This window comes from Excalfactoria chinensis, chromosome 1 (genome assembly GCF_039878825.1).
Source record: "Excalfactoria chinensis isolate bCotChi1 chromosome 1, bCotChi1.hap2, whole genome shotgun sequence".
NCBI lineage: Eukaryota > Metazoa > Chordata > Aves > Galliformes > Phasianidae > Excalfactoria > Excalfactoria chinensis.
In genome coordinates this window covers 51425689-51453474 of record NC_092825.1, presented here as the reverse complement: position 1 = coordinate 51453474, position 27786 = coordinate 51425689, and the positions used below count along the sequence as shown (strand labels likewise).

General features: G+C 40.6%; 2 protein-coding genes across 3 annotated transcripts in view; one reads left to right on the top strand and one right to left on the bottom strand.

Moving 5' to 3' along the window:
* The window catches only part of WASHC4 (WASH complex subunit 4), a 37798-nt gene extending 18374 nt beyond the window's left edge, over nt 1-19424 (top strand). The window contains exons 17-34 of one of the 2 annotated variants that reach the window (XM_072353241.1): nt 785-931; nt 1060-1139; nt 2154-2259; nt 2970-3086; nt 3782-3950; nt 4099-4253; nt 5340-5414; nt 6202-6306; nt 8705-8839; nt 9603-9711; nt 10412-10478; nt 11170-11256; nt 11766-11913; nt 13316-13412; nt 13839-14035; nt 15326-15425; nt 16570-16645; nt 17325-17399. In XM_072353241.1, the coding sequence (XP_072209342.1) occupies nt 785-931; nt 1060-1139; nt 2154-2259; nt 2970-3086; nt 3782-3950; nt 4099-4253; nt 5340-5414; nt 6202-6306; nt 8705-8839; nt 9603-9711; nt 10412-10478; nt 11170-11256; nt 11766-11913; nt 13316-13412; nt 13839-14035; nt 15326-15425; nt 16570-16637 (1962 nt within the window). In that variant the 3' untranslated portion in view covers nt 16638-16645; nt 17325-17399. Of the gene's footprint in view, nt 1-784; nt 932-1059; nt 1140-2153; nt 2260-2969; nt 3087-3781; nt 3951-4098; nt 4254-5339; nt 5415-6201; nt 6307-8704; nt 8840-9602; nt 9712-10411; nt 10479-11169; nt 11257-11765; nt 11914-13315; nt 13413-13838; nt 14036-15325; nt 15426-16569 lie in introns of both variants that reach the window. The other variant, XM_072353235.1, reaches the window with a different exon arrangement.
* Nucleotides 19425-19459: 35 nt separating this feature from the next.
* The window catches only part of APPL2 (adaptor protein, phosphotyrosine interacting with PH domain and leucine zipper 2), a 31682-nt gene continuing 23355 nt past the window's right edge, over nt 19460-27786 (bottom strand). Inside the window, exons 10-21 of the mRNA XM_072358852.1 lie at nt 26795-26953; nt 25389-25577; nt 25044-25086; nt 24908-24964; nt 24709-24797; nt 23663-23815; nt 23486-23538; nt 22694-22868; nt 22043-22079; nt 21778-21918; nt 21553-21600; nt 19460-20976 (exon numbers count right to left, since the gene is read on the bottom strand). Coding sequence (XP_072214953.1) covers nt 20848-20976; nt 21553-21600; nt 21778-21918; nt 22043-22079; nt 22694-22868; nt 23486-23538; nt 23663-23815; nt 24709-24797; nt 24908-24964; nt 25044-25086; nt 25389-25577; nt 26795-26953 — 1273 coding nt within the window. The 3' untranslated portion in view covers nt 19460-20847. The remainder of the gene's footprint in view (nt 20977-21552; nt 21601-21777; nt 21919-22042; nt 22080-22693; nt 22869-23485; nt 23539-23662; nt 23816-24708; nt 24798-24907; nt 24965-25043; nt 25087-25388; nt 25578-26794; nt 26954-27786) is intronic.

The window sequence follows — 27786 nt, the reverse complement described above, 5'->3', positions numbered from 1 at the left end:
TTGGAGTCTTGTCTTCCTTTCAACTCCTGCATCGTCATTTGCATTTGGATACAAATCAATGCCAGAAGGCTTTTATTTACTGAAGTCGTTATTCACTTAGTGAAATAGCAGTGGTTGATGCGATGGCTTACAGGGCTCTTGTGAGAGCATAAATTCTCTGCTTGTTTTAGTGAGGCAGAACAACCTCTGGTGGTGATACACCGTAATATGTACATATTTTCTTTATAGAAAGATATAATGAGTTTAACACACATTTTTGTTACCAGCCAAATGTAAGACAAAATAGATTACAATTTAAACAGTAGATTTCTATAATTGTGAAAATTGTTTTATGTGTTTGAAATTTGGCTGTTATCTCAGGTTGTCTGACATCTGTTCCCCTCGAATAAGTACTTGTAAAAAGCTGATATGTATGTAAATGTATGTGAATATGCTTGACGCACACATAAGTATTTATGTGGCTGAAGAAGTTCCTAACGTCAATGCAGCTAAAAAATTAGAATCTTCTAATGTATCTTAAAACAAAAATGATCATACAGTCACAGTGCAGCTTACACGGTATTTTTGTTCTATATCACCACACCCATATTTCAAGTTTATAGTTACGTAATACCCCTGAGTGGATAGGATGTGAGTCTGGACTCAGCTCTGTTCACAAAACCTAATTTGTTGTCAGAAATATCCAATTCATGGTAAATTCATAAACTTTGAAAAGGGCAGGTAAGCTATTGCTGTTGGGCTGAGATGATTTTTCTCTTAATTTCTGTGTCTTTCTGTCATAAAGAAAAGAGTCATTTCTGATAAAAAGTACAGCGAGCAACGCTTGGATGTCCTTTCTGCTTTGGTGTTGGCTGAGAACACCCTCAATGGGCCCAGTACAAAACAGAGGCGACTGATTGTTTCCCTTGCATTAAGTGTGGGAACACAGATGGTGAGTGCCGTGATTATTACAGACCTTTGTTTAGAATCATATAAATGTTTAGGTTGGGAACGAGCTCCCAAATGTTGTATCTTACAAAAAAGATATACATAACCTTGTCGCCTTTTTCTTTTGAACAGAAAACTTTCAAAGATGAAGAACTCCTTCCCCTCCAGCTTGTCCTGAAAAAACTAGACTTGATGAGTGAACTTACGGAGAGGTAGGCAGTGACATATGATACACAGAAGGCAGGGGGAGATGGCTCTTCATTTTGCAGGTTGTAAAATCTGGTGGCTGCACGCTGGTCATGATTTTTACATGTTGTGGACCAGGGATGGACAGAAAGAATTCTAGAATTAAACCTGAAGCTTGTTAATCTTTGGGTAGGAAACACAAGTTGTGTTTTACTTAACTGTGGCTGGCTAGGTTGATGTACTTCTAATTGTTTTGAAATTATGTCACTTCATAAGGCATGAAGCTGGTTAGGGCTTTACATTAAGTTAAAGCCCTCCTCTTAACTCAAGCTATAATCACCTGATAACCATAAATGGCATTACAAGCGCATTTATGTGTAGAAGCTCGTAGCTTGTAGAACTACTGTTACCTGGGCCATAAGGCAAACTGAAGTAGTCACTTCTCTAACATGATTTTGCTGTAGCTACTTTTGACATCAGATAGCATTCCTTAAGAATTTATTGTGAGGTTATACCAGTGTTATACCAGACTGTTAATTCACACACGGTTCTGTGGCTCTATTACCATGGGTGCGATTTTAGGTATATTTTATGGAGACCTCCAGTGGATGATTCATGGGATAAAGTAGTTTATCATGGGGTAATTATTGCATGCAAGTTGTATCAGGGAGGGCCTGTTTCTGATTTTGTTTGACTACAGAGGAAGTTTAGAATGTATGTTAGGCTTCAAGGCTGCTAATTGCATGCAATAAGAAAATTATTTAGAGTTTTGCTATGGAGTAAAGCTTAGTTTTTCCACAGACTGACTGGGACTTCTTGTAAATGAGATATTTTGTTTGTAAATAGACTAATAGTACTCAGCATTTCTGTTAGTTTTTTTCTTCAAGGGCTTTTAAAGGACATTGCACCTTAAAATAACTGTAAAACCCAAAAAACATCAGTTTGTTGTTTTTTAGCTTAAACACGCTAGTTTATATATTGCTGTGTTAGAAGAACAACTTGTTCCAATTCTTTGTCTAACGAGTAATCTTGTATTCTAGAGTTCGAGCACAATGTGACTGTTGTTTCTTATACTGGCATCGAGCAGTCTTTCCAATCTATTTAGATGATGTGTATGAAAATGCAGTTGATTCTGCTAGACTTCATGTGAGTAATGATGTTAGTAGTGGAAAGGATTCAAAGGAGGAGTGGAAAAAGTTGTAGTCTGCAAACCTTGAGGAAAATAATGCAGGGGGGGGGGAAGAGGCAAAACTCAGATGAGTTACTCATGACACGGAAATGTCTTTGCAACCTAGAGGACATAAAAGCAATTTTTGCTCCAAATCCAAAGAGCACTGTTAGTGCTCTAAAAATTTGTCTTCAAGTGTCTGTCTCTATTACTTGAAGTTAATACTTCTTGTTAGACTTGAACATTTTAAACCTTTGTTTGCACTTGGCACCATATTCTGTGATACAGATTGGGATAATTGAACTGCACCTTCTTCCACTTCATTTCTCCTTTCTTTGCAGTATTAAGTTCCTGCTGTAGAAATGAATTATGCTATGTTGTACTAAATCAATGATCTGATCTATTGTTGTGCATGCCACAGTCAGTTATAGTATGACTGTAGTACAGACTGTTGAAGATTAAATTGCTAATAATTACAACCTTCCTGGGAGCAGATCAGGAGCAGCTAAGTACCTTAGGTTGATGCACTGGGGACAAGTAAATGAAGTCTTGTTTTGATGAAACAAGTACTGTTGGCTTTGTTGGGAGTACTGTTGGCTTTGATTTGTTCATTAGCTTTGAACACTCAGTATTTGAGTATTTGTGCCTGTCAATCTGTCAGTTAAGCATGAAAGTTTCTTTTTCTCAGTATATGTTTAGTGCACTGAGGGACTGTGTTCCTGCTATGATGCATGCAAGACACTTGGAATCTTATGAGGTGCTTCTGGAGTGCTATGACAAAGAAATCATGGAAGTGCTCAATGAGGTAATTAATTTGAAAAGCAAATTTGAAAGGCAGCGCTGTGTTTAGAGTGTCTTTTAGACCAGCATCAACTGTACCAGGCCTGATGTACAGTATAAAAAAATCTTAGCAGCCTTGAGGTGGTGTGAAGTATTTCAGTAACCGAGATAACCATCAGTTATTATCTTGAATATTTGCAACATATTAGTGGTATCTGTGTTGTCCAGGAACTTGAAAATGCTGCCTTCTAAATTACATAAGCTGGCAAAATCTGTGTTAGTTTCCACTGTGCAGGCAGAGAAGTGCAGTTCCTCACATCAGCTTCTGTTTGTGTGTATGCCTAAAGTGTAATACTTTCCTTAGTATATATACCTGGCTTTTAGTAGTAGAGGCACTATGAATGTGAGTGACTTATTTAGTGACTAATCTAGAATTATAAAGAATGTTTGACAGAGGGCAAATGTGAGTTCAGATTTCCCAAGTCTTAGGTTTTAAGCTCTGAACCACATTTTTTTTTGACTACTTCAAAAGCAAATGTTACACATTCTGCGGAAAATCAGGCCAAGTTGTTGAATGCGATCTGACTATCTAGATAACAGCCCTAAATCTCTTGGTTTAAGATGCAATGAAGATTGAGACCGTTTGAATGGAGATGTCATTTCTCAAGGGACTAAATGATTTTTCTTTAATTATTTTTGAATTTTATGTCTCTTGAGTAGCACTTGCTGGACAAATTATGCAAAGAGATAGAGAAGGACCTGCGCTTGTCAGTTCATACACACTTAAAGCTGGATGACAGAAATCCCTTCAGAGTTGGTATGAAGGATCTAGCTCACTTCTTCTTTCTCAACCCAATACGTTTTTTCAATCGATTCATTGATATAAAAGGTAAGCCATTTGTACACATTCCCAATCCCTTTACTTTCATCTCTGCGATGCTTTGGCTTAGTATTGCTTTTTACGTTTCTTTTTCTTGCTTCTGTAGCTAAATTGAAAGGATGATTTTTAGGTCGTCATTTTATTTATGTGTTTACAGCTCATGTAACTCACTATTTGGACAAGACCTTCTACAACTTAACAACTGTGGCTCTGCACGACTGGGCTACCTACAGTGAAATGAGAAACCTAGCAACTCAGCGCTATGGTTTAAGTATGACTGAAGCACATCTTCCCAGTCAGACTCTGGAACAGGTATTGTGCCCGCAGGATGAGCATCGTTTATTCCATTAAGTTGTCATATAGACTGTTTGTTTAATACCCAGTCAATGGTATAGGCACTCACCGTTTATAGAGTAGATAGTAAAGAAGTACAATTTGTTTCCAATGACCTTTCCCTCCAAGGTTTAATATTTTTGATGTTTTAGATAATTAGCTTCATTCCCTCATTTGAGTGAAAGCTCTTAGAGCAACAGCTTCTTTTTTTCCCCTCTACTACTCAAGTTGGCTTTTCATTCCTGAATTGAAAGACAATGCTGAACTACTTTTTTATAGCTACTTAGTACAAAAATGCTGTGAATGATAATTTCTGTTTCTGGCTTTTGCTTTTGGCACCTATTGCCAACAATGTTTCTTCATTATGTAGCTGTAAAGAGTTGAATCATTTCACAACGTCGGTTTCATACAGTTGTTTGTATGAGCTTCACTTCAAAGCAAAAATACACATGCAAGCACATTTGTACTTGACTCCCCCTAAAATCCTGGCACAATCATTGGCACAACTGGAAAATGTGTAGATTAAACAGTATCCTCTCTATGCACAGCGATACTAAAAGGGGTTTATTCAAGGGATTATTAAGCAAAACATTCTTCAGGCTTACACTGTAAATATAAAACTTCAGACTTAGTATTCTAGAGATATTGGACGAAACGGCATCAAACAGTAGCTAGCTGCTTATGTCTTTATAGAAATCTGTGTGTCCATAAAAACCTGGACACCTGAAATCTGAGAAGAGTGGAATTTTTAAAATAAGTTTATGTTTGTGGGATCGTGTTGTGGATCCCTTGATTTCAAAAGGATTTGGAAACAAACAGGCAAAAATGTAGATTTGAAATGAGAATTGGATTTCCTTTTTTTTCCCCTCCACATGTCACCTTACATCTTACATCTCTGAACTTGAGAATTGTAGAGAGATTCTGGTTTGAAAATGGAAAATGTTGCTTCCTAAAATGCTTTCCAGTAACTACAGAAGTAGTGCTTTCAGGTCCTTGTGATTAGGCATGTCAGTGGTTCTTGAGGATTATCGTGATACAAATTCATAATGTGTGATGTTGTTTCAGGGTCTGGATGTTTTGGAAATCATGAGAAATATTCATGTGTTTGTATCTCGCTACCTCTACAATCTGAATAATCAGGTAAGATGCATTCAATACTTCTTTTCTGAATTTGGCTCCAGATGAAGGCAAGTGCAAATTGTACATATAAGCCCGCAACCCGGGCTGAATATAAGTAGTTACAAACTGCACAGTAGCTGTTGCTGCTTTGGAAGATCTTTGGGGATACTCTATCTAGACCCTGGAAGATGTTCAGTAAACATGTTTTGATTATTGTGTGCCATCACTCAACGTCAAAACCTCTGAAGCTGGGGGGCTGTAGCAGGGCAGGTTTTCTGCTATATAAGTTTGTATGAAATACATTATTTTTTTGTGGGGGGGAAAAGGGATATAAGAGGATGGGTTGTGAAGCAGCGAATTACATGAAGAATATGTACAGGGAACAACTCTTTGGTTTCCTCATGAGAACGAGGGTACCCCCTGTGAAAATAAGCAGCCGCTTTAAAGAAATGTTGTACTTTTTCTGGCATTATTTAATTTGATGTTGGAACTCATTGCCATGATATATAGTAGGACCACAAGTACAAACAACGTCAGAAGAGTTTGGACCACTTAATGGAGTATAGTCTCAGTAAAGAAGAGAGTTAGGTGCAGCATCTGCCTGTGAATTGTTGAATCATAGCATTCCAGAGACTGGAGGAACATACAAGACAAAGTTTATTGTGTGCTTGCTTTGTTGTCTTTGTTATTTCCCTAATCACCACCTACTAGCTGCTCTTAGAAAACAGAATGTGACCTACCTAGATTGGTAACTCTTCGCAGTCAGTTTTGGGTATAGCAAATGACTTTTTCTTCTCCCCCGTCCCAGATCTTCATTGAAAGAACTAGTAACAACAAACACTTGAACACTATCAATATTCGACATGTTGCTAACTCGATTCGAACTCATGGAACGGGAATCATGAACACAACAGTGAGTATTTATTGCACAGCTGGTAGGTTTTTTTTGTTTGCATTTCCTAAATACCAATTCTAACCGTGCACAAAAAGTGTACAGGTAAATTTCATCAGTAATGCGTTGAAGCACTGAAGGCTGAACCCCTGCATTTCCTTGTAGCATATTATTATTCCTGACATTCCTTGCCAACTTCATCTCTGTGCTGTAACTTTCCTGATCCTATCCCTATACATCCAGGCAGTGTTCCTATATCAGTCCCAGGAGAAATATCCCTGGTTTCACTGTCTGTGCATTTACTTCTCAAACTTCAGTTTGACGTTGTGCAGCTGTGTTGATCTCCTGTCTTCCTTACTTGGTTTCTTATCTGTGGGAATCAAGAGCTCTTGTGCTCTAAGTAAAATATCCAGAGCTGACCGGCTTGCTGCTCCTTTATCCCTGAGGGCAGTTTCCCAGGGACTCCCCTCCACTAATTCCTTAAACTGCAAGTTTGTTAGTCTGGAATTGTCTTTTTTTCTTTGCCTGGCCTCTGTCCCCCTCAGGATCTATGATGATTAAGTGTGCCCCGGTGGCGCACAGTGTTAGAACTGCCACTTGCAACACCAGAGGGCCCGGGTTCAAATCCCCCTTGTGGCGCAAGGGGTAAAACTGCCGCTCTGCTACACTAGAGGGCTCGAATCCCGGGAGTTGGACTCGATGATCTCTAAAGTCCCTTCCAACTCGCACGATACTATGATACTATGATATGATATGATATGTCTCTAGGACACGATCATTGCAAGCCCACACAGCTCCCAATGTTGACTTCTCTAATTAGTTGATTTGTGCTGGTAAACAGTGAGCCCAATGATGTTTTTCTTCTTGGGCTGTCTCCTGGATTAAGAAAGTATCCAGGACCTGCTCCGTGAGCCTCCTGGAATGCTTATAGCTTGCTGTGCTGCTTTTCCAGCAGATATTGAATGATTTTGGTATTTGAGAAGGATCAGAGCCTACAAGTGTGATACTTCCTGTAGCTGATGCGAGAAAGCTTTGTCAACATCCTCCTCTTAATAGGGTGGCTTGTACTGAGCACTGTCTATGATGTTTCCTTTGGCTTGCCCTCAGATTTTCAGCTATAAGTTCTCAACAGTTCATTGATTCTTTGCAAAGTCTGTGAAGTCCATTTGCCTACTTCTTTTTTGCCTAAAAGGCAATCTCATCACGTCTCCTTCCTTCCTGTCCCTTCTGAACAGTATGTAGTCCTGAATTGTAGTGCTTCAGTTATTGCAGGATTTGTCTGGCCAGACTTCAATTACAGCAATTAGATCAATAGCTTTCTAGTTACAGTGTCTTCTAGCTCCCCTTGTTTGTTACTGATGCTGTATGTGTTGGTATGGAGGTGCTTCTGTTACGCCATCAGCTGTATCCTATTGTCAAAGGAGCAAGCCCAAATTCCTCTGAGATATTTGCAAGTGTTTCCCTGTTGGTTCCTAGTACATCAGCATCCAAAGACTCTTAACTGTTGCTCAAAGCTTCACCTCCTACCCCTGCTTAGCTTAGTTCAAAACTCTCCTTACAAGCCTGGCCACTTGTTGACAAACATGCTCTTCATCCTTGTGGCCATGTGAATCCCATCAGCTCTCAAGAGACCTGGTTTCTCAAAGGTTTATCTGTGATCACTGAAACCAAACCTTGAGCATGGCACAAGTGATGCAAGAAGTTAGGGGCTTAAGGTTTTCATGCTTCCTTGCACTGTGAGAAGTAACTTCCCTTGCTCTATTCTGTGAATGATTTTGTTTGTGAAATAGTTAATCCTGGGGGCTTTTGTCACTCAAAAAACTGTCTTGTTACTTTCTTCATTTCTTAGTGATGCAGATTTTGGTGTTTCATTAACTTCTGATCACCAGTAAAGCTGTTTATGCAGACACAAGAAGTAATTGAGGTATATATGGTGAAAGTGTGCTCTATTTTATGGTGGAGTACTTTAGAAAATGTTGAGGAAGCAGAAAGATTTGTCAGAGGTGTTTGTATGGATTCCATGACTTGAATGAAGACACTGAGCACGTGTGATGCCCTTTTCAACTGAAAATGTTTGTATTGTTTCAAAAGGACAGTTGCAGGATATTCCAGACATAAAATTGTTGGCTGTGTGAGGAGCTCATAAAACTTGAAATAACTGATTTATTTCTGGTCCCTCTGCCCTTCCTGGAAGAGAAGAGTAGGCCTTACAGGAGGAATACTTTTTTTCCTCTTTCTTTTACATCAGTGAAATTAGAAAGGTAAACTGAGAATAGTAGGTTGAAATAAATTGACAAGTTTCCTTTCTTTAAAGTTACATTATCGTAAGTACAAGTTACTTTGTAAGCCATAAAGCAGAGGTCGCTAGAGATGCAGTTACTTTACAGCTTCTTTGATTTGACTCTTTATTTTATTCCAGGTCAACTTCACTTACCAGTTTTTGAGGAAAAAATTTTATATTTTTAGTCAGTTCATGTACGATGAACATATTAAATCCAGGCTTATCAAAGACATCCGATTCTTCAGGGAAGTCAAGGATCAAAATGATCACAAGGTACAGTAATTTTTGAAGACTTGTGAGTAACCTGCCAAAGAAAGTAGTGCTGGTCTCACTTGCCTGAAGGTACATTGAGCTGTAACATTTGAGAACTTTCCTATTATTTATTCATGCATTTTCAAACAAAATGACAAAAATTTTTTTCCTAACAAATTGAGTGTTTTGAATTTCCATGTTCGGATTGGCTTTGTTTCATTCTATTTTCTCCATGTTTATTTTGTTTGCTGTGGAACTGGCAAGAATAATTGTGTCAGTGACTTGAAAACAATGATTTGATGCACTTGTGTGTTGGAGGACCCTAAACTTGAGATTCAAGTGATGTTTAACAATTGTCAGAATCCAAGGTGATGTGAAGATGTAGCATTTACTCAAGTATGTCAAGATGTGGGTACTAAAGGCTAACTTTCTATGCTGAAAAACTGATTTCTTACAAATATGAGATGCTGTGTACTTCAGTAAAATAGGCCATCAGGCTCTTTGCGTGTTGGATGCTTATTTTTTTCTGGGAATAATAATACTTTCTTATTCACAGCAATTATTCTGTTCCATTCTGCAGATTACAGGAGGGTTGTAGTCCAGTGATTTTTGCAGACTGTTAGGGATGGGTATGTGTATAATTAAAAAATAAATAACCAAGCTGAAGCTATAGTGTGAGAATGGAATACACTGTAAATACAAATGTATTGACATGATGAAAAATACAGACTTTTTACAGATAGCCAATTCTGACAGTTCTTTATGAATTAATATATTTTTCTAGTATCCGTTTGAAAGAGCAGATAAATTCAACCGAGGCATCAGAAAGCTTGGAATAACTCCGGATGGCCAGAGCTACCTTGACCAGTTCAGACAACTCATAAGTCAAATTGGTATGAAACGTTATCTATGAAACGTTATTCTATTATTCTATTATTCTATTATGAATGTTAATAAATGGAAATACTGGGCTTCACTGTCTAGTAACTGAAGTCTCAGCACAAGCTAAAAACTAGGTTCAAATCTAGTCAGATGGAATGTACTTCACCTGTAACCTGGGAAAAGAGTCTCATCTGATTACACAGAAATAGGTCTTGCATCTCTTCATCTACAACTTGCATAGAAGCCTGTTCCCTTTAGGTTTTCCTCTTTATTATGGAAGTGATTTCTATCCAGGTTTCCCAGAAAACAAAACCAGGCCACATATTTTTCAGGCAGAGGCTGTATACCCAGCTGAAGTAACTTTAAGGCAGGCACGACACTGTGATAGCACTTTTGGCCATGGATACTGTAGGGCTCAGCAGAACTTGCAAGTGTTTAATGTGCCTGATAAAAAGAATTTGGCCCTTAAGGCTGTCATGCAAGTGAACTCAACACAGCTAGATTGTGGATTTGTGTTTTAATCCTCTGGACAGACTATTGACATCAATTTTCAGTGTAATATTTTATTTTGCTTGGTTTTTAAAGCAATTTCTTTGTTGGGGCCATGTGGCAACTTTAGTTTACATTTCAGATGTGGTAGGAATTCTGAAGTGGGTGTATGTTTATCTCTTTATTTAAAGATTAATTCTGATTTTTTTCTTGTCTTTGAAGGCAATGCTATGGGTTATGTGCGAATGATAAGATCTGGTGGTCTTCACTGCTGTAGCAGTGCAATTAGGTACAGCTTCTCTTTTCCTTTGCTAACAATTTGTGCTGATATTCCTTGAGAAAGTTTTCACTCATCTGCCATAAATATTTGATGACATGGTACATTTAAGAAGTCCATTTTTATGCCTTTCTTGAAGCGGAATTATAAGAAATAGGGTCTGAACCCAGACCTGGTCAATCATTGTCATAAAATGCCAAAGAGCCCTCAAAATTGTATGGGAATATGCTGTGAAGGAGCTAATAGTACACATGTGTAAGTCATTAGTTGTTAATTAAGTCAGTAATTCCTGATGCTAATCATTTCAAGAGTGTGCGTTAAAGGAAAAAATAGGAATCCAAAAATGAAGATAATGTTTCTTTAATGCTTCTTACTGTAAAGTTGACTGCATGCTTTTATAAGCACATAAAAAACGAGTGACCATGTGTACCAAGAAGTAGATTTCTTGCAAATATTAGTAAATGTGTAGTTATCGAGGGCAAGTATGAGGAAGAGCAGATGGTAGCCTGGTAAAAGCAGAAGTATAAACAAGCTTGTGTGAGTTCAGAAGTGAGCTTAATGGCACTAAGATGGGAGTACTGCAGAAACGATATAATTTTAAGTAGTTTGAGTCCAGAAGATTATAATTCTATTATAAATTATGGCAGGTACTCCAGTGAATGTAACCAGTTGAATGTACTGCTAACAAACAGTGAGTTTTCAGGTTTGTTCCTGATCTGGAAGATATTGTTAATTTTGAAGAGCTGGTGAAAGAAGAAGGGCTCTCAGAAGAAACACAGAAAGCAGCGAGGTACCCTAATGTCACACTTTGCGGTCTGGGCCAGGGTTGGAAGGGGAGGGTTGCAATTCTAAAGCTGTAAATTCAACTGTTGGTTGCTTTTGTGTGTGTTAAGTTCAACTGATTTTATACAAAAATGTTTGTTGAAAGTAGAGGAAAAAGCAGCATAATCTTTCAAAACCAAAAAAGAATATGAAGTGTCACTTGTAGTCTTGTTACAGAGCCTAGTTTCTTGATAATATATTTGATTTGAAGGCTAACAGGTGTTCCTCACTGCTTCTGACGTCTGTTTCTTGGATATTTAAGGCCACAGGGGAAAATAAGCAATTATTCTCTGGGATGTTTTTTGAGGAAATAAAATCAAACTGTGTGATGGAAGGTGGCCGTAGAGGCGGGTTGTAATCTTGGGCTCAGGTTGGAATAGTGGGTTGTAGGTGTGGCCAAAGGATGAAGACTGGGATTTTACTTAGGTAAAGAAACTTCTAGGAGAAAACAGGTAACACATTGCTTGTCCTTTGCAGGCAATTGGACTCTGTCCTCAGTGACCTCACACGTAACTTTGCAGAAGGAACAGAGTACTTTAAAATGCTTGTGGATGTATTTGCTCCTGAATTCCGCAGTCCAAAGAATATGCATTTGAGGAACTTTTACATCATTGTTCCCCCGCTGGTTAGTATTATTACTGTGTGTACCAGTAATTCAAAAACAACAAAAAAACCAAACATACAGGTTTGTTGAAATATTTTGCATGAGACCATCAGTGACCATGTTATACTTTTTTTTTTAACCTGATTATGAATGGAGTTGCTTGGAGTATGGCTTTGCTGGCAGTCATCCATAGCCATGTTTTTCTTGATCTTTACATCAGTTTCTGCTAGCACTCAAAAAGTAACTTCGGAAACTTCTTCAGTAAAATTGTGTCCCTTTCTACTGTCGTTAGACTTGGCTTTGTTAATGAGTTTTCTTTTGAATCAAGCTGAACTGAGTTGATGCAGTTCCGTTTGAAGTCCTAAGTGGTCTTAACAGCTTCGTTTCATGGCAGGACATCCTATTTGTTGTGGTTTTACCCTGGCAGGCAGCTCAACACCACGAATCTGCTTGCTTACTCCCCACAGGGTGGTGTGGGATGGGAGAGAGAATTGCAAAGATAAGAGAGAACTCATAGATTGGGCTAAACACAGTTCAGTAGGTAGAGCAAGAGCTGTGCACAAAAGCAACGAAAACAAGGAATTTGTTCACTGCTTCTGGGGGTGAGCAGATATTCAGCTACCTGCAGAAAAGTGAGGCTCATTGTACAGTTTATTGGAAAGACCACCAAATAGTACCACTTCCAATGTGTCTCCCTCCTCTTGCTGAGCACAATGCCATATAGTATGGGATATCCCTTTGGTCATTCTGGGTCAGCTGACATGGCTCCTTTTGCAATCCCAGCTCCTTTCTGGCAGGGCAGTATAAGAGGCCAAAAAGTACTGGGCTTGATGTAAGCACTGCTCAGCAACAACTACAACAGTGGTGTGTTACCAGCATTTTCCATATCTTAAATCCAAAACACAGCACCATAATCGCTACTAGGAAGAAAACTAATTCTACCCCAGTTGAAACAAAGGCACCATTTAAGAAACTGACTTTGAAATGGCAGTGTTGCAAGTTTTGAACTGTGAGAGGATGAGTACGTCATGGTGATAGAAATGAGGGATGGGGAAGGGTTAAAATCAAGACTTCTTTTTTTTTTCCCCTTTCCCACATGTGGGATTTCCTTCTGGTAAGCAGAGTTTCAGGAAAATGCTGTTCATGTTACTTTTAAAATGTGTTTCAGTGCAGTTTAACTAGAAAATGTTTTATGTACGCGTATGCAAATGTTTCCCAAAATCTTGGCTTGTCCTTTTTATAGGTTTTGGGGCATTTTTTATACAAAAATGCCTAATGATGGGAGACACAAATGTCATCGTTTTGGGCATTTTGGTCAGCTGCATCTATAGATCTCTAACCACATGTGATTATCTTTTCTTTTTTAATGTTATAATGCTGTTAAGGCTCCCAATGATTCCAAGACAGCTTTTCACTCTTTCAGACCCTCAATTTTGTAGAGCATTCAATCAGTTGCAAGGAGAAATTGAACAAGAAGAACAAAAGTGGGGCAGCCTTCACTGATGATGGGTTTGCCATGGGTAAGTTTCAGCACGCTGACGAGTCTTTAGGCAAGCCAGCATCACTGATGTTTGCAGGAAATGTTTGCTGTTTCTTTGAGTTGCCATTTCCCAAAATGTTTGGACTGTCTTGGCTCCATCACAATGGATCTGTGGGCTGTTTGGCTCAGAATCTCTTTAGCATGGAATAACTAGATATGACAGCAGGTGGTTTTGTCATACATTGGTACTCCTTGATTTCTTTCAAAGCTGCAGGCAGTAGATTAGAGTTTATGCAAATATTTGTATATTATGATTTTCTTCCCATTGGATTTAATTTAAAATCAGTTGCAGTTGAAATTCTGATTGCATGAGAATTATTGACTTAAACTGATCCATTAATGGCACTCACAGAATGTCTTATAAATTGCACGTTGACTTTGGCACTTGTTTTGTTAATTACCGTAGGTGTGGCTTACATTCTGAAGCTGTTGGATCAGTACCAGGAGTTTGATTCGCTGCACTGGTTCCAGTCTGTTCGAGAGAAGTATGTGAAGGAAATAAAAGCAGTAGCTAAACAACAGAACGTGCAGTCAATTAATCAAGATGAAAAACTGCTACAAACTATGAACCTTACTCACAAGCGACTGGAAGTTTGCTTACAGGTAGAGCACAGGTTTGCTTCTGTTCTATGTCAGTGCAGTTCTGGTAGCTGTTTTGTGGGGGAGCTTATCAAGAATAAATAACACTGAGACAGCATAAGGCATTGCCTAGCAAAACAATGCCAGAAATGAGCACAAAGACTCGGGTGCTGTGCTGTCTGAAGGGGATGGCATGGGATCAAAGAATCATAGAGTGGCCTCGGTTGAAAAGGACCACAGTGATCATCCAGTTTCAGCCCCCTGCTATGAGCAGGGTCACCAACCACTGGGTCAGGCTGCCCAGAACCACATCCAGCCTGGCTTTGAATGCCTCCAGGGATGGGGCATCCACAGCCTCCTTGGGCAACCTGTTACAGTCTGTCACCACCCTCTGTGTGAAAAATTGCCTCCTAATATCTAAACTAAACCTCTCCTGTCTCAGTTTAGAACCATTCCCCTTTTCCTATCACTGTTCACCCTTGCAGACAGCCATTCCTCCCTCTTGTTAATACATTCTCTTCAAATACTGGAAGGCCACAATTTCATAAGCGTTTGTGATATTTGTGTGAGTCAGGAGTTCAAGGTGGTTGGCTGGAAGTCTTTGTCTGCTGGACAGAACTCTTAATGCAACTGAAACCTTAATGTTCAAGCAGGGGAGAATGTTGTGAGGAAATCTGTTACAAGAAACACCATGAACTGAATTGCTTGGGTGTGAATTCTCTGAGTTCATTCAGTGCACGCCAGCTGTCAAACAGAAGAAGAAAGATGTATTTGAATTTTTAGGTCTTACTGAGGTGTAAATGCCTCCTGTCTCTTCCCTTTGTTTTTGATTTGAGGGGGATGTGGGACACATCTGCAGGTGCTTGTTTATGAATAGCCCATGTATGAAGTACTGTTGTTGGTAAAATAGATAAAGCCCTGTATGGCTGCCAAAAGCACGCGTTGCAGTTCTCTGCTTTACCAAAACCATCTCACTGACTTGTTTGGTAACTCATCGACCCTGGGGCTGTTTAAATTATTGGGTTGCATGGTCTTTCTGTGGGCAAACAGTTCCACGTTTTCACTGTGGCTGCAAACCTCACACTTGGCCTCAGTAGCCTACATGTTGCAGTGATGCTGCTTTCCTTAAGTTACTCGTTAAAGTTTCTGTCTGACTTGTGCCCTGTAAGATGCGTGTGAGTGGGCTTCTGTGTGGGAAATGATTTTGATACTGAAATCTAATTGCTTTTGATGCTTCTGAAAAATCACATTGATTTGTATGTGAATTCATTCTTGCGATACACTGACGCTCTTCTTCTGTGTCTTTTTGCTTAGGAGTTTGAACTCCTTTATTTTTCATTAAGTAGTGCAAGAATATTTTTCAGAGCAGATAAAACTGCAGCAGAAGAAAACCAGGAAAAGAAAGAGAGAGAAGGTGAGTGAATCTTACATATGAAGTGCTTTGGCTCTTGAGGGTGTGTTTTGTATGGAAAGTGCTTTCTTCTGTAGCCACTTCCTTGCTATGGGGTTGAATCAGTATTCCTGAGGTAGTTTTATGGGGCTGGGGATAATTCAGGAGTTGAGAACACCTCACTGAGACCTTTGGAAAAGTGAAATTTCAGACTGGATTTCTGAGCACAAAACCTGGGGCAAGGAGAGCTGCATGCCTGCAGTAATAATAAATTCAGTGACCTCAGTTTCATGCTTACCCACTTCATTCTTGATTTTGTTAATGACAGCCTTTTCTGCATAACCTTTGCTGATGTGAGATATAAACCGGTGTTTCTCAGCTGCCATTTAGTAGCTGTTTTACACTTTAGATAGGCAGATAATGCAAATACTACATGCACGACTTCTACGTGCTGAGTGTTTGTGGAGTGTGTTGGTCTACCATTGTTTTACATACAAAGGGTGAGATCTCCATTTGTGCTATGGTCTTTTGACTTGGGCACCATGGGAATTTCACATGTTGCAAGTGTGCTCATGTATTCTCCTTTATGAATTACGAGAAGCTTTCCTGAGTATGGGGAAACTATCCTCCAAGAAATGAGAGGAGTAAGATGTAGAGTATAATTCAGTCACGAGTTGCTTAGAGTTTTGGGTCTCCCATGGCTGAATGTAGCCGTATGTTGAAAAATGGAATTGGCAAATAATAGTTTTTCTCTGTAGTTCTGACAGCGATGTAAATGATGGTTACCTCCCAGATCGCTGAGCCAAAGCAGTTTGCAAAGAAGGAAGTCTTCAGTGTGGGTTTATACTTTATATTTGTGGAGTTTCTCAAATGATTGTCCTACTCAGAAAGCCATCTTGGAGCACTGTGATAACGCTAGACAAGCTGCCTTTGCTTCTTCAGGAGAGCACTTGTAGGACAGCAGTTACTTGTACCTCTCACCCCAAACAGATTTCTTCATAGGGCCAGGATCCTTTGTGCTGCGAGGGCAGTTATCAGATGCTGTCTGTGTTACAGTGTATCAAATCTTTTATGACTTCAGCATGCTGTACATATGCTAAGACCTCGTTTTTACCGCCTTGAGTAAAATGTGAACTGTAATCCATGTCTCCACTTTCTGTTTTTACAGAAGAATCTGTTAAAGCAAGCAATGGGGATCTTTCCAACTCTACGCCTGCAGATCCTGTTGTGAAATGATGTGGCTGGTACGGGACGATAATTACTTACTCGAATAACTATCACTAATGCTTTGAAGGGGTAAAAGCTCTTCATTTGACTTTTTCTATTAAACCTAACAGCAAACGTACAATAGTAAACTAGCATCCAGTTGGGCTAGGTCCGTGTTGGTTTGTTTTTCCTATAGAAACTTCTATTTTTCAGGAGTTATTTATTTACGTTACTAACAGCACCTTCTCTAGATTGAAAATTACTACATAAAAATATAGCTTGGAGGTAATTATTTTCAATGACAGCCGTGCATATCTAAGAAAAAAAATCCTTAATTTGTAGATGCTTGCTTGCATCTCTAACAAAACGTTAACAAAGACACGTGCATCTCATCAACCAGAAGAACACTGAAGGAAGATGCGTTGCTTATCTGTTGTCCAGATGTTTATGCGCTCCTTTTTGTATTTAATGTAGTTAAACTGCAGCTGTGACAGTGTAGGTTGTGAATGTATGTTAAAGCTATTACACAAAATGGCAGTTCTCAATAATGCGTGTGGTTCTTTTTCTACTAAACTTTATTATTGGCATGTTATTTTCACTCTGGAATCAGGGTCCTGCCAAGCATTTATCTTCCCCTGTTCTTTTTTCCTCCCATACTGAGAAAGGGAAAAGCAGAAAAGTTAATGTACTGAGCTATTTTTTCACTTCATACCGAAGGTCTGATTTGCATCCGCAGAAGTAAAGAAATCAGGAGCCAAGACAGAACCACAATCAGCTCTTCCTTCCATGACCAGACACTGTGTGATGGGTGTCTGTGACTATTAAGTGATCTTACACTTCATGACTATGTTGTGCCTAACCGCAAGTTTCAGCCTCAAACCCCGTCTTTCTTAGCCTCTGTAGGTCTGTTGCACTGTCTGTGTTGTTAATACAGTCTTACTTGCCTGATTGTTAACAATAATTGCACTGCAGGCTTCAGAAGCTGCTGAACACTGTGAGAACTCTGTATAAATTTAACATCTCTTAATGCCTGTGAGCAGAGGTTCTTAGACTGTGCAAGAGTTGCTCAGATTCCTGACAGAAGTAGCTCAAGTGAGCTTAAGAGTGAAATTCCACTTCCATTAAAAGACTCGGTTGTGTTTTAATCTCCCGGAATATAAAACACTTCTAGGTTTTGCTAGTTAGAATAAACTACTTGAGTCAGTCTGAGGATTATCTTTTGGGTTGTTTTTTTTTGGCACTCCTAACTGTATTTACTTGACGGTTTTTTCATCTCTTCTAATTACAAAAAGGTGTTTTAATACAAGTGGCTCAAATTGTTCCACCCGCTCTTTGGCCACGGGTTGGCTCAGACAATTCCTGGCAGGCTTTGATTCATCCTTTCCTGCCAGTGAGTTCAGCATTTAGGGAACTGGGGCAAACGTTGTGGTTGCACAACGTTTCATGTTGCAGTAGCAATACGTATGTATTTCCATATCCTTGTCTCAAGTCGTGTAAGCTCCAGGTGTGGAGTGGTCCAGCACTATCGTTCTTCTGTAGCAATGGCAGAACCACGCTGTGAGTGTTTTCTTTTAGGATGGCTGTGCTAGGTGGACAGATGCAGTCAAGCCATGACCTGCGCTCTAATTATTAAAGTCCACACTTGTACTTTCCCTTTCTCCTATGATTTTTGGACCAATGGGATCTCAGCTAGGTAACGCTCTGCGGTTCATTACGTGTGTGAACCAACTCATGTCGTTCTGGTTCTCTATAGAGCCCCGATGGATGGTGGAACCCAAATGTATCCTGTATGTGGCAGAAGTATATACATTCCTATGAATATGTGCAGTTGATAATAGAGCTATTCTTGCTAATAGAGGATTGTAGTCTATTATACTTACATTTTATTGTCATGTAGCAGCATATGTATGCAGAAAGCTTTTGTTACCTGCAATATGAACGAGGTGGGTCCTGGTTTGGGATGGTGCTCCTGTGTCAGTGAGTCACAGCAAATCCTCCTCCCACCCCCTGCCCAGCTATCTGGAAGAGGTGCAGGATTCTTGTGGTGCTATTTTCATTGCTTTTACCCTCCTGCTCTGATTATAGGAACAAAATGGAACCCAGCGTGTTGGCTGGAGATGAGGATAGATCTAAAAAGATAAAAAATAATAAAATTCTCTAAACGGAACAGAACTCTGCTCACTGGAAATTCCTAGAGGTGATGAAGGAAAGGGAGGAAGATGATGAGTTTGCTGCAGGGACATAAAATGAACCTCTGTGTTCTTTCAAGGCAGGCACAGAACACGCTGAAGGCGTTTGCCTTCCTGAGGAGGCAGCTGTCACTGCAGCCCCCGTTATGCTTTGTCCTGGGCCAAGGCTGGTGGCAGCAAAAGTGGTGGCTGCAGCTCTCCTGGTGGCCTTGCAGCCTGTTTGTCATGGTGCTGGGCCCTTTTATGCCACAAGCCATGGGGCTGCATAGGGGACAAAGAGTACAGCTGATGCCCAGAGTGACATTCAGCCTGAGGCCAAAAGGCACTGGTCACTGGTGGTGGGGGTGATCGTCCCAGCAGCCCTGAGCTTCACTGGGTTATGTCTAGCTTTGCTCGGAGGATAGGTTCTAGAGGGTTCTAATGAAGTCTGTAATTAGAAGTAAATTTGAGTTTTCATCGGATGTCTGTCAACAACAGCTATTTTCAGCTTCTCAGGTACAAAGGACCAAATGTAACCACGTTTCCTAACTCTCACTGTACAAAAGGGTATTTTGTTACCTCATTCTCTTTGGTGTGCGAGTAGAGAACCTAATGTACATAAAACTGTTAATAAATGTAATTTTCTGAACCTCACTCTTAGCGTCTTCAGTAACAGGACCGCAGGAGGGTTTAATTTCTTTAATAAGACAGCTTCAACTTTTATTGACGAAGGAATGTTTGTGTCAGTCACCGGCCGTTTTCTTCCATGGTTCTTACCAACAGTCACCAAACCAGCTCAAGGAATTTATTACATGGCAAACGCTGCAAGCTGTACTTAGCACAGATTGCTTACAGAAAATCTGCATTCCTATTAAGTGCTTGACATGAGTCAAATTCAGTTGGAGATTTTCAGCTCTTTGTTGCATCTCGATTACTATAAACCAATGCCCCATACGGCCTCCCCACCTCTCTCTTCAGGGGCTCGTATTTATGTGTTCTTGCCACATACAGCTTCTCATGTCTTTGGGTTAAGCCAGAGGGAGAAAGAAAATCTAAACGTCTTAGCTGGTATGCATGGCTTCTAATGGCAGGAGTGTGCAGTGAAACTAGTCCTTGTGCTGCAGCCTGCTCTCTAGCATTCTTATTGCTCAGCTTCTGGAAACTGAAGATTGCTGGTAGGCTCCAATGCCTACGTTAAGAATACAAAGAACTCCTTATTATAAAACTACTTGTCCTGCAGGTTGTCTCCGTAACTTCTCTTAATTGTGAGATTCCCTAACCACAGAATCACCGCGCTCAGCCGCTGTGCCCCACTGCCGGCTGCCTCTGATGCCTGCAGTAAATCAAGGGGGTACGTTACGCCCATTGTTTAATGATGTGGAATGTGAATGCGGTCCCCGTAAAGGTAAGAGTAGGCACTTAGATTTGTTTTGTAAGCTTATTCCAGACGCAATATAAAAATAGATTATATTAATAGGAAAAATTTAGTGTTTAACAAATTGCTCTGTAAATAGGCTAGCACAAAAGATAAATCTTGTTACGCTTAAAACTAGGCTAAAAATAACTTCATCTGAAAATAAAGTAAATAGTGCATTTTAAACCTTCATTCAGATGCACATAATCATGCAAACTATAAAAACTGACTACAGGAAGAAGTTAGAGGCCTGATGCATTTCCTAAAGGAGAGCACAGCTTACAACTGGTGCTCGTTCCGGCAGCAGCGAAGGCTGCTCCCTGTGAGCCTGCGGAAGTGCCATTAACCCTTTGTGGCTGACAGCTGTGCCGGCTGAGCTGCCAGCAGCAAGGGGCTGATGCTGAAACATTGCCTAAGATTGCAGGCGTGCCAGGCCCGCCTCTGCACTACACATTCACAAATGCAAAAATTTCCAAAGGCCAAAGTTATGCTTCTGTTCACTGCAAAGCCTGAGGAACCTCTGCAAAGATGCCGCCATCCCCCTAGCGGGTGCCAGAAGCTGTGGCCTCACGTGTGCACTGATGATTTAAAAACAGAGATCCTTGGGCAGCCTCCCGGCTTCTCCTTGCTCCCGTACAGGCTGGAGGAAACGAGTTCTTCATGCTTCGGACTCTTCTCCTTCTTCATGCGTGGCTCCATCCTCTTCCGACTGATCGTTCAGCAGCACAAACTTCCCATCGTTTGTGAAGGGCACAGACTTCATTAGCTGAGCTAACGCTTCTGGGTCCTGAAGGAAAACAAAAGTTCAGTAGGCAAAGGCAATCTTTCAGAGGAGCCCCTTTTCTCCAGCACATGTTAATACTGAGCAGCGTGAGGTTTTTGTGGTGGTGTTTTTTCCTTTCCACAACCTTTAACCTAAAGGTTTTAAGGGGAATAATTCTGGCTAAAGGTTTTGAAACGTAATCCCTCTCCAGCAGAACACTTCTTAGGTGAGTAAAAATGTCTTGAGCCTTACTGTGCTTTTCTTACCTGACAGCGCTGTAATTACTAAAAAGCAAGGAGGAAAAGCCTTAAAAAACCAAGTTCGTATTTAGTGTGCGTAATGCGAGTGACTAAAAGCTCATTTCCCCAACTTGTTCCATAGTTGTAGCGATGAAAACACACAGGAAATGTTACTGCAACGGTGTCACATCATTACATGAATGTGTTTCTACAACAGGCTGAGTGTTTTAAATGGAAAGCCTTCCTTATTTTCTGTTTCTTCCCCAAAGGAGAGAAGAATGGGAGTGAAACAGTAATGGGTGGAAAAAGCAGAGGACCATGTAGCAAAACAAGCACATCGGTGAGGAATCGATATGCTTACCTTCTGGGCCTCTGCAATTTCTTTTCCCAAGCTAATGGCATAGCAGATCTGAAATCAGAAATGGGGGTAAAGTTCAGGTTTTTGCTGTTGGTTTTGCTGCTTAATCAGGATTAAAACAGAGAAGTATCCATGCAAACTTAAATAGGGGTGTGAAAGGAGAGGTGGAATGCCACTTCACTGCAGCATTACATAGAAATCAAGTATTTTAACAAGCGTTGTGCAAACCTTTTCTCCTTCCGTGTTGCTCTCAAAAACATATGCGCTCATGGATTCTTCTCCTGGGGTCTCACGGAGGTGGACCACAAAACCAATCAGTCTCTTGTTATCCTGATGAGCAGCAAACTGAGTGACGGTGGCAAGTTCAAACTGGAAAATTGTAATAAAAGCCTATTTTAATCAGCACGTAGCTGGCTTGGCCAAGGGCTCAGGTTCATGGGCCTAAGCATTCAATGCTGTGATAGAAAACCAGATTCAAAACAAAGTTACTTACACTGGCTCGCGTAACTTGCGTTTGAGGATCTATTAATCTGTAATTAGGAGTAGGGGAAAAAAAAAGTAGATGTTTTTAGAGCAATTCTTATCAGTAACTTCAAGGTGCTTTATAATCATAAAGCAGTCACTGTATCAGTTTTATTGGTTAGAAAACATATGCATGGAATCAGATGTTCTACTGTGATTTCAAGTCGGTCAATGACAAAGTTTAGCTCTAGACCAGCTCCCAGCTGCATAACCTGTTGGTCACCTGGAGCTTTGGAATCACCTGTTTGGTGAGCATCCCATGGGCACAAGCTAACACTGTATGCGTGCGTACGAACACGCACTCCAGTTAAGTCTTGTCTGTACATGCTCTATGGTGACACTACTGACAACAGGACAGAGCAGTGGCTCTTCTGCTGTTATTGGATGTAAGGTAAGAGAATCTTTCAATGCTTTGTTTTGATTTTTCAGTGTATTTGTACGATTTTACAGCCCCACCACCCCCTCTACATTTTGGCAGGATGTTCTTAGAACTGAAGTCTTTCTTGTAAGTGAAGTCAATCTCAGTGTCTCGCCCCTTTGAAGGTTGCATTTCTTTTCATCTCAAATTTCACGAAGAGAACAGCATACTGACAAGGGATAAGCAATGAAGAGTTTGCCGTACCTCAGGTTCTTGCTGGTGACCATGAGATGAGATTCGGTCATACGGAATATGTTATGGATCGCACGAGCAGCTAACACTTGTCTCATGGCTTCATAAATCACCTCGCTTGTGTTGTCTGACTGAACGGCCATGGATCCCAAAAACCGAACGACGAACATCTGCTGCAGGAGTGAATCTGGAAGATAAAAGGCATAGCTTCTCTCAGTGTGCTACTTCCATTTCTGAGTAGTTGGAGATACCAATGAAGTTATTTTCTTTCCCCTTGGAAACAAAGAGATAACATGTGAGTGGTGATTGCCTTCTATGACCCAGTTTTAAGCTGCTTCAAGTGGCAGCACCACAAAGAATGCTACACTTCAGCTGTGCTATGGCAATCCAGCTGTGCAGTCTGACACAGGGCAGGCACCAAGCACTGCACACTCCCATGTCCTGCAGTGGCCCAGGGTGCTGCTGTTGTTGATGGTATAGAAGTGTCTGCTTCTCATAGCCCATCTGTGAGCCATCCTACTTTGCAATGGGACAGCAGAGCTAAGAAGACCAAATCTTTCTGCCTTTAAACTTCTGAAATAAACCTAATCTGCAATACAGCTTGGACTGTCAAAGAAGAAAGTGTTTGTATTGACAGGCAGCAGTATTTAACAGACAGGCTTCTGAAACACAACCAGCTTCAACTGTACTATGGGTTGCTGCTCCTGCTCCATGATGCCAAGTGCTTTCATGAAGAGACACTGGAGAGGGATGAATTAAGCCTGAGATCATGGCTGCTTTTATCTGGGAAAATGAAGCACTGACCTTCCTCCTCATCTTTGCTACCATCTTCAGACTCCCCAAATGGGTTTGCACGCCTGTGAATGAAGAATGAAAACTATCATGATGGGTTCTGGTCACCACATATAAATGCTGTAACACTTGATATTCCCCTCCAAAAGTCACTCTGCTAAGGTGAGAAATCACCGTCTCTGACCATACCTGCCACCTCTGTTCTGGTCCAGGAATTCTGTGGCAGGCAGTACAATATCAAACTGAATCGGCGTTCCAAGAGCAATCAGTTGTGTGGAATCCTGAATGCCAGCTGATTCACTGGGAGTTGTTTTACCATTATCTGTATTCTTTACATTCTGGCTGCAGTTAAAAGGGAGGGAAAAAAAACAACCCAACATTTTAATCAGTGACACCTGACACCGCATCTGTGCTTTGGAAGGGAGACAAGATTATCCAAAGTGGACTGAAGCAGTATTCATTGACTTCAATGAGTACTACTGAGGTCTTAAGATTTTAATCTGTCCTATTCTTTATACCTACAGTTATTTAGAAACAAATTGTTGGAATATTAAACCCTAATGCAACTCTGTGCAGACTGACTGCCAGGAGCATGTTGCTGTTTGCCTCCCTGCCCTCTGGTGGCCGTATCTGCAGCCTGGTGACCAGTTCAAACAGCAGAGACCTGAACCTGTTTCTGAACATGCAAATCCTGGCCAGTCTTTGAGATCTTATGTGGCCACTAGGAACGTGATAGTTAAGAACTGCCACATACAGATCTCCTGCGTCTTCTTCAAAGACCAAATGACTGACTTGAATGAGCGCATGAGAACAGTAACTATTTTGACAGCACAGTGAGGCATCCTCCTGTGATGGACTGGCAAGAATTAGTTGAGATAACATGCAAGAATATTTCAGCGTACAGTGAGAGCTCTGCTGTATTATCCACATCACAAGTTGTTCCTTTATTGCAAAGCGCTTAGAAGTAAAGCGTATTTGTTTTAGAAGAAACAACAAAAACGCAGTGGCAACTACATAGAGCTTCAAGGCGGTGCTGTGGAACAATAAGTATTACCCTCAATGCTTTGCATCTCTTCTGGCTTTCAGCAGGTAACATCAGAAGTAAAGGAACTTGCTGGAACATGTAAGACAGTAAAGGCAGGGGCTAGACGGGACCTCCTTGATGACTGCTGCCATGTGAAAGGTGTGTGACCGAGCAGGCAGCAGTCTCATGTCCATGAAAGTGAGTGCGTTACCTGGGATGGTGAGCTTCGTGTTTTTTTGCAAAGCTGGTAATGGGAGTCACTGCCTGTAGGGCCGTCTGATTTAACTTGATTGCGGCTGCCTAGGAAAGCAAAGCAGAATGACAAAGCAACGTTGGATACATTACCACATAATGAACAACAGTAAAGCAAATGGTGAGGAATAGACTGAAAGATGGAAACGACCTCCCACCTCTGGATTGTCGGTGAGATAGATCTGTCTGGAAATGTTGTTGATGGCACATATCCACTAGAAGGCAAAAAATGAAAGCTGAACTCTTCACGCTCACATTTATACAAGAATGACAACACTAAGACAACATTTTTACCTCCTCGTATTCCTTCCTGCTTTCTGCTTGAAGAGTTATACCCCTAAAATACAAGCACAGCGTATCAGTGCTAGCAGTGGACAGAAGGACTCTCAGTCTTACAGTGCCAATAGACCACGTCTCCATTAACTTCTAAAAGAACAAAAGTCACAAACAGGTTGCAGCTAAAGCATCCTGCCTTTGCTCTTTAGATAGCTGTCAAGGAAGATGGGAACGAACATGCTCTTAGTTAAGAACCTTCTGGAAACCCAGGAAGGCTTACTATTATAGCAAGCAAGTTTTACAGGAAACTATCTGAACAGGCAGGCGTGACTGGCTGTCCTCAATAAAGCCTGTCTCTCATACGTTTTGCCTGTAGGAGTAGTGATCTGAAAGCAGTATCTTCTGTCTTCGCAGTCCACAGCCATAACAGAGCAGTTGTCCAGGTCCTGAATCAATCCTCCAGCTACTGCTCCCCTCGGCTGACACATCAAGTTGCCACCTTGGGTGAAGAAGTACAGTCTTTCCCAAGTCGTAGTCACCAGACCTGTTTTACTAAAAAGAAGAAGCAATGATTAAAACTCATTACTATTTAAAAATGACTCCACGTGACCTAAAGAAACTTCAAACGTACACTGAACTTTATGCTCAGCCATGCAAAATGTTTAACGATATGAAGTAAAATCAACGCCTATTCCTAGCAGAGATTAATCCTTAATCTAAGCAGAAGAATTAATCTCATAGAATGGTTAAGGTTGGAAGGGACCTTTAAGATCATCTAGTTGTAACCCCCCTGCTATAGGCAGAGACACCTCCCATCATGACAAGTTGCTCGATCCAGCCTGGATGGGGCTTTCTAATTCTAAGCATTCCAAGGTAAGAAGACTTTCTGCTGTAGCTCCTAGTTATGGAATACATTAATTGTGAGCACTGAGTACATGACATGAAATGCTAATGCTATCAAGCTTGGTTAAAAAAAAACTTAGAGTATTTATTTGCAAGCTGCTGAGCAGCATGAGTGATTTTGGAACAGAGACATTGTAAGCATCTTCTGCAGTACCCCCAAAGCTTATCTGCCCTGCTATGAAATCCTTTCAGTTATATCATAATGCAGCGCTTAGAATGCTGCTAGAGATCCTAAGTATCCAATACGAGGAAAACAAGGAAAGAATATTACAGGTAAGACAGAAACAAACTGACTTTTTTCAGTTCCACTGTCCATGTTGTCCTATGGCACCTAGCTCTGCTGCTGTATACACAGCTCCTCTGGAAGGTACTGGAAGATTTTATTTGGATAATCTGCACAGGTAACTCTATGTATGGCATACATTTAACTTGTATGGTTATTAAAACGTGTATTTATGCAAAGGAGGCGGTTTATGAAAACCCATATTAAATACAAAATATAGCTGTTCTTTGTAAACACTGTGTTTACAAGGAGCCCTAAGAACTAGGAACAATCTGAACCCAGACACATAGGCTTCTAACTCTTATCCAGCTAATGACAGAAAACCATCCCTGAAGGCAAATCCAACCAGAAGTAAACTACTGTTTTCAGGGAAATCATATCAAATACCTCTAATTGGGTTTAAGTTTCTCAAACACATTTTCAAAGGTGACAGAGACACTTAGGAGTTGAAGGGTAAAGCTACCACAGCGATTCAGGAGCCTAAAACATCATTATCTCAGAAGTGTTCGAGACCTAAAAAACCCAATAATACAGCAAGTAGTCAGCAATTACAGAAAGCAGCAGGCAGCAACAGCTGTCTTACTTTCTAAGATTAAGGTAGCCAGCCTTCTGGATGAGATTCCTGTTGATAGCAGGTGAAGTTACATCAGAGTCTGGGGTGTAAACAGACTCATTAACTGAAATTAAGTCCTGCTGGGATATCCTCATTTTTTCAGCTTCGGCATCCAGCTCTCCCTGTATGCTGAAAAACAAAACAAATTCAGAAGCACCATTAGGCAATTCATAGCAGGATACAGATAACATCTGTGACACAAAGTGAACAAAAAATACCAGTCGAGATTACATATGAATCCATTTAAATATATAAAGCATTTGAGCAAAATCTCCCTACTAGTGGTTGGGAGTGTAACGAATGCAAAGATAAACTTTATTTTTAGATGATTTTTATAGGAAGCGCAGTGCAAGGCTACAGGGTTGAGTCCTTCCCTAAGGACTGAATAAACCAGTCAAGGGAGGAAGGAATAGAAGGAAGAAACATCCAATATAGTACTACTCCAGGAAAATGCCATCTGAGGCCAAAGGGACAAGATGTGTGTATGCTCTGAAGATATTAACGATGGTTTAAAGAAAATATGGTTGTGTGTATGGTGGGCTGGCAGCAAAAGCATAACCAGGATTTCCCCTTGTTCTTTATTGTGAAAGCCCAGCTTGAAGGTCTCTTATGATAGCTGTGCCGTTTTTCCCCTCCAATTCATACTCAACATAGTTATCATAGTTATAACATAGTTATAGTTCTTTCCCCAAACAGCACACAGGGATAATGATCAGAATTATTCTGTAAGCCTGAAATGAGTAAACAGGAGGCACGTTTAAGTGTTGAAAATGAGGAATTAAGTTGTTGGGTTTTTTTTGTTCTGAGCGACAGCTTCTAAAATCAGTACCTAAGTTTACCCTGCTGAACATACACAGATGGTGCTCTGATGGCATAGTTCAAAGCAGGCTTTGCTGTAATATCTCCTGCCTTTCACAGAACAACTTATTGTTCCTGGTATAACATGCTGGAATTGCTGCAAG